Genomic DNA, 10,674 nt, shown 5'->3' on the forward strand with positions numbered 1-10,674 from the left:
ATGTGAGATCTGAGGCACTGAACACTTTAAAGCCTCTCAAACCAGAGCTGTGGCAGCTGCACCTATGAGGGGCCCTCACCACTGCACCGAAGGCTCCCAGTGCTGGGGAGAAGATAGTGCTCTGGGATAAATGATTGCAGTGGTGGTGCTTTTAGTCTTTCGAAGTCTATTCCACTGGTTTTAGATAGCAAAGGAATTAAAAAGAACATCCTGTATTTCCTATTCAGCTCAGACGATCACTCTGTATCTTAACTCACCTTCAGCAGCCAGCCAGTGTACATTACTCTTTTTAATTCCTTAAGGATGTGATTCTCTTTTTCCCTCACTCAGATACTTTTCCAGAGTAAAATAAGTAAATACCCTTGTTTAACTTCTTCTAAAAGAAACATTTACTCATATTAAGAATTTACATCATGCCTGACATCCCACAGAAAAGCAGTTATTTATACTGACCTCATCCATATAAAAATGTTGGGTTTATTCAAAGAAACTTCAGCTTTTAAACCTAGATCATAAGTTCAGTATTTCTCATTTGACAGTTGTATCTGTGGTAACTGCAATTCACATTAAAGGTGATTCAATATAAAGCTAAGAAAGGATTGCTATTTTTCTTAAAATAGGTGATGACAGTGCCATAAAACCACTTTCCAGAAAACATTAAGGCTATTTCTGTCCATATACAGAGAGTTTGTTTTACCTGTTGCATTAAGACTTGTTACAACCATTTGCAAAGCTGATCAAAAGAGAAGTTTCACTCCCTTAATACTGAACATACTGAATGCATGACTAACTCCCTATCTAGCGACTCACTGTTACATCACTCAAACTTCACTGAGAATAGAAACCAAAACTATTCAGGGATGCCAAAGAATTACATGTGGCCATACAGAATTTCAACAGAATAAGAAAAAACAAAAAGCACATGGATAGAAAATTGAAAAAAAATCACTTTTTTTTCCCTTTGGAGGGCTTTGCAAATAAAGCAGGATCGATCTGGTCTCTAGACAGACCTCGCACAGAGAACAGCCTTGCTGCTCTTTCCTTTAAAGTGCCTCCACATTTCAGTCCTAAAGACATCAATACCATCTTCAGTTTGTCTAAACCCAGGGCTTCCATTTCAGCAGCAGAGTTGAACACTGTCAGGTCTATCGGTTCCACCTCCTGCAAAGAGAAAAACATCCCATCAGACTATTATTGTTGTCTTCCTGATTGGTCTGGGGAAGAATAAGCACAGACAGAATGCTTCATTTTATAGAAGACCTTCAATTAGCATTGTCTCAACCTCCTAATTACTTACTATAGTTGAGCAATGTCTCAATGTGTATCATGCTGCATATTATTAGAGGTACTTATGCCACCCAGGCAAAGTATTACTGCATCGCTGTAGTAACTGAAGCTAGTCAGCAGTAAGTAAGAGCTACAGAAGTACTCCCCAAAAACATGACTTAAGCCAGGCCCCCATCTCACCTAGCACTTCAGTATCTTACTCTTGGCTTCCACAGACATGGCAAAGCCAACAGCCCCTTCTGAGCCCAACCAATATACCCCAGCAGGAGCAGAAAGGAGGATGAACAGTTATTTCTAGTGCAGTTACACTGTAATTATAGAAATATATATAAACCCACCCTCTTTTTAGTAAGATTAATCAAAAGCAAGTTCTGAACTTCACATCTCATCCTGCCACAAGAAAATGGATTAAAATCACATCTTAAAAGGCAGTTAGTATATCTGCAGAGTAATCGAGGGTGAAAGGGACCTCTACAGATTGTCTAATCCAAGCCCAGAGCCTTGTCCACAAAAGAACATGGACAAAGACTAGATAATTCAAATGCTGGAAAACACAAAGCATGAACACTCTAAAAAGGACACAAAAATCTATGCCTATTTCACTAGATACTTAAAAGCATGTATTAGTTTTATGGTACGTATCATGATGGAGTTATCAAAGAGACCTCAGACAACATAATGCCAGCAGTGGGAATAAGACCACTCCATTATGCACTCAGCAAAAACAATTAGCTCTAGCAGAACTGGAACCTTTGTCCTGCTAAGCATACAAAAAGAGACTGGTTGCCTCATTATTCTCATCCTACTTGAAAGAAAATATCCATCCAGGGCTATTATAAAAGTATTTCCACCTGCAATAGCAATCTGCCACAGCATTGGTGGAGTTTCCTGTTCTAGGAATAGAGTCTCACAAATACTGAGCAAAAGGTAAACAGTGAAGAATGGTAAACATCCTGTTTAAAATTTGCCAGCTCTAATAGGTACAGTAGATGACAAAGTTCTAATTTATCTCATTACATCCTTGGTTGGTTTTCCGTTTAACTGTATTAAACTTCCACTTATCAGAATTCAGTCGTTGGCAGCGGTAGCTGATGGTAGGCTTGAATCCAAGCAACTCCTTAGCCCGAAAAATGAAGCCACATTTTGTTTTACTGCTAGAATAACTCTAGATTCACTACCCCTAAAAATGTTTAGTAGTAATATCATGCAAGGAGCAACAAAGTACAAGTATGGACATCTTTCACTGCCAAATATTAATTGGGCTTTCATCAGTTCAGTGGGAAAAGCCACAGTCTCTCTTGGCTGGAAGACTGATCCAAAGCCTCTTCAGCAAAAGAATCCCAGCCATCCTCCTGTCAGAGGAGGATGCTCCTGTTCCAGAGAAGGAACTTCATGGTCAGCCCTTCTCCTGATGTGGCTGAGGGCTGTGACACCAACCCAGACTGCCAGCGTGGATAATGGTATGGCAACAGTACAGACCTGCTTCCAACACAGATATAGCAGATGATTAATTTTAAAACCCCTCTTCCCCCACCCTCTGCAGTTCAGATGAAGCCCATCATTTTACACTAATCCTGTCTCTCTAGTGAAGGAGCTGCTGCTTCCAGACCTTCAATGATCAACAAAGAACTGAAGTTGGCACAAGACCACCACAGTTCTCTATGAACTAGACTCAAGTCTTTTCATAATAAAAACTAAGAAAGATTGATCAGCCAATTGGTTTAGGGGATGTCTACTTAGAATAAGTTCTAATTTAAACAATGAGGTCAACTATAAACATTAAACTCAAATTATGTTATAAATAAGATTAGCCAAATTGGACTGTGTTTGGCAACATGCAAGAAGTATTTATAAGAGCTTTTCATTCTACAGAAGGATTTTATTTTCCTTTTTCCCCATCCATGAAGAATTTTGGATCTAGAGTGTAACTTTTTATGTAGAAGAAGAAAAACCAAAAACAAAACTAAAACACCCCCAAGGAAACATGGATCTCAGGAAAGACAACACTAGACAACCAAGAGCAACTGCATCTTAGTAGAAACTCTAGACTATTACAATCTTAATAACATTTTTCCTTGACCAATTCTACTTAGCATCTTTCAAGACAATGCTACTACCCTACAACTCAACCTTCTCCATGGAGACACTGTCAATGAAGAACGTTCTTTGGTTGCAGTTTCCATTAACTTGCTACATTCCCTTGTCCTGATTTGTAGGATGCATCTTCAGTTAAGCTGGTTTTCCTTTTACCTTTGGGATTTTTTTGTGCTCTGAAGCAAACTCTGGAGATTCCATTAGCTTCTTAGGGAAACTATGATCATTCAAGCACATGCATCTAATGCACTGAAGTCATAGATACAAATTCCCTCCCCTTTTATCCAGTACACAAAGGGCAAAGTGACTGAATAAAAGCAGCTGAAGAAAACTACATGACACATTTTGTACTGCTTCATACGTACTGTGCTCTGTAACTGGTTTGTTTCCTGTGCCTTCGGAGGAACACTTGCTTGCTCCTCTTCTTTTGGAGCTTGGGCTACTTCATTCTTTTCTTGGGTCTCTTCCTTCAGGGGCTTTGTCATTGTACTATTTCCTTCAGCTGGAATTTCAGGTTGCCCACTGGTGCTTGTCTCTCCTTGCAGATCTCTTCCACTACATTCCAGCTGCTCCAGAGGCTTCTCAGTTGCACTGGTAGCTGGACTATCCTCTGCCGGCTCCACAGAGCTGCTTGAACATGCACTTGAATTTCCAGCATTTTCATTACATCTGCTGCCTGATGGACAACTTCCATCAGATGCATGAGGAGAATCATCTTCACTGTCATCCTCAGAGTCCAAACTGTCAGAGTCATCCAGTCCTTCCAGCCCCAGCCTGGCACAAACAGTATGTTACACATTAACGTTCATCTATTTTGTTTTAAAGAAAAAGGTTAAAATAATTATTTTTATTGTCACTTTTCTCTTCCCAAACCTCACTTCAGAGAGATCTTGTGAACTACTCTAGTTAGGAGAGTTTAGTAAATGGAACAGCTGTTAATACTGAACAGGACCCAAGATACCCCAAAAAATAGGCTTTTTTTTTTTTTACAGCATTCCCAATACAGAAATGTGTGCTACCTATTGCTACTTGAAACACTGGAATCACTAAGATTCCTCTTGCATGTTACATTAGGTGAAAGCTGCCAGGAATAAAAAAAGGAATCTTTTTTTAATTCATTGTAAATTGAATTCATTAATGAAAAAAGGACAATGGGAAGGAGCAGAATATAACTGTATTAGAAGAGTTTAGTTCCAATAAAGTTTTCCTGCTCCAGCTGGGACAGAACTGTATGAACACAGCAGCGTTTACTTTGAGTTCTCCAATTTAATCAGTTCAATTTCCCTATTCCTACTGAAGTCTACATCTAAGACATTGCTCATTTGTATGTACCTAACCTTTCATCCTGTTCAAGGCTTAATACTAGAGTATGAAAACAAGGCATAATGCTTACCAAAAACACTTTCTTTTTCGAGGTTTGGTTCCATTCTTTCCAGGTTCACCTGCACGCTTCCGAATACTGCTGCTCTCTGGTGACACCATTTTGCTTGAAGAGGCCTGCAATCCTTTAAAACAGAATTAAAAGCCTACTTCGTCAGTACACAATTCATATCTTACGAATTCTACTTTCCATTTCAGATGCAATTTAAAACACTAACTGAAAACAACTGCTATTGATGCACATGTGAAGCACTCAAAGATTCAAGACTCAGCAGCAGCAAAAGCTTTTCTACATGGCTATACTAAGGCAAAGAGTGAATTCAGCTTGGAGTCCTCAACTGAACTCTCAGGTTCTACATCCCATTCAGCCTCAAGTTTCACTATCAAGCTGCCAGCAAGGGAACAATCCATGGATAAATAAAGTAACTACAAAGAACAGTAAAAGAAATAAGGTATTTTCTAGTTGGATTCTATTTCTAGCTTTTACATAAGACCCATTTATATTTTACCATGTCACTAAAAATGACTGCAGAATTCTTATACCTGAAGTAGCAGTACTTACAGAATTTTGCTTAAAAGCAAATAATAAATAGTGAGGTAACACCATAGCACAGCAAGACAAAGCACCACTTGTATGTGTGTTACGCTGTTCAATAAGAGAGCCAGCAGGCAAAGGGGAATAAACCAAGTTCAACAAATTTTACTGGAAGTTAACATTTCATTCAATTGACAGAGTTACTGTCAGAATCAGGGTTTATTTTCCATTTTCATACTGGAGTGAGGCCATAGGGACTTTGCCTTAATTTTTGAGGAGAGGAAGTGAGGTTAAACTATAATACCTTTAAGGACTGAATCTTCCAGTCTCTCAGCCATTTCATGACACTGCTGCTGGTAGTCTGGGTTGGTGAAAAGGTGCTTTGGCTCCGCAAGTTTCCGCTGCAGCCTTTCCAAGCGCCTCTGCTCCTTCTCTGCTTCCCGTTCTGCTTGCTGCTTCACCCATTCAGCCATCCTGCACATGACAGAACCATGAAAATGAGTGTTTCCAGCATTTAATGCAATATCAGTTTGTCGCTTGGCAATTACTGAATGCTTCTACCACCTGCTAGGATGGGAAACAATGGGAAAGGACAACTAACAGCGCCCAGGGGAATTACTGAAGAAATATATACAGATTCTGCCACAGAGAAGAGAGTAAAGTTTATTTTGGAAGCTAGAAACATCAGTAAGGTCACATATCCCCAATACCACAGTCTGCAGCTTCCGAGAGAACTGTGAGAATTCCAGATGAGAATCTCAGAGGTGCACATCAGCCTCTCAGAAGCAGGCTGCAGTAGAACCACTCCTACTCTGCACTAATATACTTATAGTCAAAGAATCCTGTTGGCTTCCAGTCCATTTGTGCTTAAGATCTCACTTTTGCTCTTCTGTGTTATTCAAAATAAAATGTCATTTCAAAAAAAGGCTCTCATTTAAGCTCTTCTTAAGTGAGCTACATGGCCAGTGTATTTTATAGTTTGAGCCCCTAAGAAAATGCCTTACGCTTTCTCATGGTTGACATCTCGAAGTCTCCTTCCACTGAGATCTCTGCAAGCCTCTCTGTTTGTTGTCTTCTCAATCTGGGCACCAAGTGCTCGCAGCATAGACCCAAACCCTGAGAAAAGAGACATCAAGAATTAGCTAAGCAGAAAGAAATGGAGACGAGCTATTACACAACAAAAGAGTTAATTATGGATAAAGAATACAGTAAATTCAATACCTTCCTCTCCCTCAATGCAACTGAAATAAAGGGTAGGTTGAAAGCTGGAACATGTCAGAGAACTGTCATTGGGTGAAATGCTGAAAGACTAAGTGGAAAGAAAAGGTACCCAGCATTTACCACTCATCTCAGTTTTGTACTCCTGGTATCGCAAAAGACGGACCCCAGATTTACTAGAACCTGTGCAGCACTTCTAACACGAAAGCCTATTTCTGGACACACACACACACACCCCCCAGCAAAATGTTTTGAAACCTTTTTTGTCTCAAGATAACATTTTGCCAGGATAGACCTCCCCCTTAAGCCCCTTCAGACTCCACCAAACTTAAACCACCTTTCAAAAACCTAAAAAACCAACTTTTTTACAAGATAGCTTTAACCACTTCATCAAGGTGGTCATGACGTACAATATTATGCTGGAGAGCCTCCCAAAACAGATTTATATACACTACTCAGCCACTAATTACTTACAGGCAAGAGAGCTGATTTCTCTCACTTGGTCCCACCTTATGTTGTCTCCAGCTGGAGAAAGACACTTGTTCAACTACCTCAAAGAAACACACTGTGGATCAATACTAATATAATCCAGCCAGCAATTTGGAAGTGCCAAGCACGGTTTTTTAACTAGAAGATGAAATCTGTGCTTTTTAGCGCCCCACAAGTACTTTTAAGGAGTATTACAGTCACCAATCCAAACAGCTTACTGTATCAGGAAGCAGAAAAAGCTTTGTGTTCAGCTAATAAAACCAATGGCTGTCATTAGTGAGGAGAATTTTTGTAGCTCAAGAAACATGCTATTGAATTTTACATTCTGAAGAACGTGGACCTAGCTGCTACACCTAGCCAGCTGTGTTCCCAAAACTCAGCTAAGGTCACAGGTGATAATAAAATACTCAGTTCACTTCTAAGCCTGCAAAATCTGTACTCTGCTGAGATCATACAACAAGTCCCAATAGTTTTGACCTGGTTTTGTTTGCCTGGTTTTATCAGGCTTTTAAGTTACAAAGTCAAAACAAAAGGAACCCTTTAGAAAGCAAACAAAATTGTTAGCAATTTCAAACTGACCCCAGTGGCACATCAGTAACACCGAGTGAATCACAGAATGCACATCCTATGTTGCATTCTGTCATCTGTTATCCCAGGATAACTGAAGCTGAGGGACAACAGGTGAGGAAGAAGCATTTTGTATTATGAACTTCTACCATATGCACCACTTTTAGGGCACTTAAAGAAACCACACCACCTCCTAAGCTATAGCAACAATATTTTATTTCCAGTTCTATCCAAAACTGAAGGCAGCAAAGTAAACTGAGCTGCAGTCTGATGCAAGGCTGACCAGGTATTCAGCACAGCTGCAACAGCTGGAAAATTCCAAAACTGGATTCAGAAAACAAACATGACTCCAATTGCACTCAAATACTTTGCTAAATTTGCTTCACCCATCATATTCCATTGTGGGGAATGCCCACATTGCCAGCGGCTGTACTGCTTATATGATTGATGTACATCCTCAGTAACACAGTTTAAATATTTTATCAATATAAGGAGTCTAGCTTAGATTGAATTCTTTAGTTCTTAGGCTACAGAGAGCTTGGAATTTATATGGGGCTTTTTTTCCAAATAAGAGAAGACAATTAGGTCATCTAACATACTCAAATCACAGACTACTCACACCTGGAATATTTGTCCTACGTGACCACGAATGAAACTTAGCAGCCTAAGAAGCCAGGTACTTTTAAACACAATTTCAACTCTGAAGTCACTCTAAGGCACTTTACAGATGTCTATTAGTAGAGCTAAGCTGACCGGGGATGCACAGAAGAGCTATGCCAGCTACTCAATTCTCAGCTTTGCATGCAGACTTTGGTTTCAGCTCAGAGACATTATCACATTCATCCACATTACAAGAGATCTAATATATCAGGATTGCTACTATCAGCATAGACTACACTATGAGAAGTTTTCCAGCCTCAGAATCTAATAGATAACAAACAGTTAAGCAACGAACCTCCTTTGCCACCACAAAGCCTTGGCTCCAGACTATAAACGGCTCCATTTTGCAACACATCCTCATCACTTGCCAGTCGTCCATTACATTTCACATACAAGCTTTCTTCAGGAATGTTCTAAAAAACAACAAAATTGAGTCACATTATGGCTGAAATCAAACATTCTTACGAAGAAATTCAGTAAGGAGTAGTGTTTGTTTCCTTCCTACAGGAACCGAGGGGAAGGAAAAATCAGATGATCTTAAAAGCATGAATATCCTCTATGGTGCTTGTTCTAATTCTTCAGAAAACGGGAATGAAGCACAGCCTGAATCAGCTGATTGTAAACATGAACGAGCAACCCCTCACTACAAGACAGACATTGAGGTGCTGGAGCAGGTTCAGAGAAAGGCAAGGGAGCTGGTGAAAGACCTGGAGCACCAGTCTCACAAGGAAAGGCTGAGGGACCTGGGGGGGTTTAGTCTGGAGAAGAGAAGGCTCAGGGGGACCCTTATCGCTCTCTGCAACTGCCTGACAGGAGGATGGAGCCAGGAGGGGGCTGGTCTCTGCTCCCAAGTAATAAGTGACGGGACAAGAGCAAACGGTCTCAAGCTGTGCCAGAGGAGGTTTAGACAGATATGAAGCACAATTCCTTCCCCAAGGGTGCTCAGGCATTGGAACAGGCTGCCCAGGGCAGTGCTGGAGTCACCGTCCTTGGAAGCGCTCACACACCGTGCAGACGAGGCCCTCCGTGCCGCGGGTTAGTGGTGGCCTTGGCAGTGCTGGGGAACGGTTGGATGAGCTTAAAGGTCTTTTCCAGCCTTGCTGATCTACGATTCTAAAAGCTGTGCTTTGGGAAAACGTACACTAAGTGTTCAAACACTCCGCATTTAAAACAAGCCAACCCCGCGTTTTCTGAACTGCAAAGAACTTAAGATTGACGTCTTTTATACACATACACTACCCACATAAGCGACCACAGCGCTGTTACAGCAAACCCTCCCGCTCTGCTGAGCGACAGCCACCAGAACCAGCGCGCCCACTGCGCTGCGAACAGCCACAGCCGCCAGCCAAACCTCACAGCGCCCGGTGGCGAGCAGCCGGTGACCGGGGCCTCCCACCACCACCACCATCGAGGCCTGAGGTAACGCCGCTCGCTCACTCACCAGCTCCCGAGCGCGGTGGCGGAGGAGGCCGCGCACGGAGCCGTCTCCGCCGGGTGGGGGCAGCGGCCACAGCCGCGCCCGCGCAGCCAATGGATCCCGCACCAGCGCCGCCATTACCGCTGCCATTGCCGCCGCCGCGCCTGCGCGCAGTGACGCCGGCCCGTGACGGTAGGCGGGGCTGAGGGTGGGGGGGAACGCTGAGGGAAAGGCTCGGCCCTGGTCTCGGCCTCCCGAGGTCGTGTGGTGGGAGTGAGGTACCGGCCGCTTTTCTCCGTGGTTTAACCGGGCTGTTTAGTGCTCCTGAGCTGAATTGAGAGTTGTGAAGATTTCGGGGGGGGCTTGGTGTGTTTTCGTTGGGTTTTGGTGGTGGTTTTTTAAGTGCTGGAGGCTCACACTGCATGTAAAGCAAGCTATATTTCTAGGTCAGTCTGATGTTTCAGTCATTTTAGGGACCCAATTTATCATTTTTACACCTGCATTTTGTATTTTTTTTTTTATTTTTTTACATTTTAAATTTCGGAATCAGTCTGATGTTTCAGTCCTTTTAGAGTTTCGGTTTATAATTTTTTAGACACATACAAGTTAAATGAGAATCCAGGTATATTTATCAGGCATTCTTTGGGAATTGAAATGCTGGAGCAACTTTTGCCTAGGATCCCACAGGATAACTCTGATCATACCATAGTCTTACACATGGTGTCCTGGTATCTTGTTTTAGGAAATGGCCCTGAGCACTGTTTGTCCACAGTGTGATGCTCAGAGAAATGTCCCTGTCACCCAGCATGATACAAGAAGCCATCCCAGGAAGCAGTTTCCTTTTCTCCATGAGAGAGCCTCATCGTTCTCATTCGGACAGCCATGTGCAGCCTACCATGGTTTTTACAGCCTGTAATGTTCACTCTGCAAAGATGTTACAGTGAGCAAAATGGACCGTGGCTCAATGGAAATGCTCATGCAGCTGGGAAGGGGCAGTGCTGCTATTGCAAAGCACTGCAGGTATAAG

At 42.1% G+C, this 10,674-nt stretch overlaps 1 protein-coding gene across 1 annotated transcript; it reads right to left on the minus strand.

The window, feature by feature from the left end:
* Positions 1-457: 457 nt before the first annotated feature.
* On the minus strand, positions 458-9,831 carry SDE2 (SDE2 telomere maintenance homolog). Its single transcript, XM_061475124.1, has 7 exons — positions 9,672-9,831; positions 8,526-8,643; positions 6,301-6,412; positions 5,601-5,770; positions 4,775-4,886; positions 3,747-4,155; positions 458-1,161 (listed from the first exon to the last, which is right to left on the minus strand). The coding sequence occupies exons 1-7, from the start codon at positions 9,795-9,797 to the stop codon at positions 946-948; spliced, it is 1,263 nt and encodes a 420-aa protein (XP_061331108.1). The 5' UTR covers positions 9,798-9,831; the 3' UTR covers positions 458-945.
* Positions 9,832-10,674: the final 843 nt, after the last annotated feature.

The sequence above is a fragment of the Pezoporus flaviventris genome, unplaced genomic scaffold (genome assembly GCF_033815535.1).
Source record: "Pezoporus flaviventris isolate CSIRO_AGI_PZ_B2104156 unplaced genomic scaffold, CSIRO_AGI_Pfla_v1 ptg000083l, whole genome shotgun sequence".
In the NCBI taxonomy this organism is placed as follows: domain Eukaryota; kingdom Metazoa; phylum Chordata; class Aves; order Psittaciformes; family Psittacidae; genus Pezoporus; species Pezoporus flaviventris.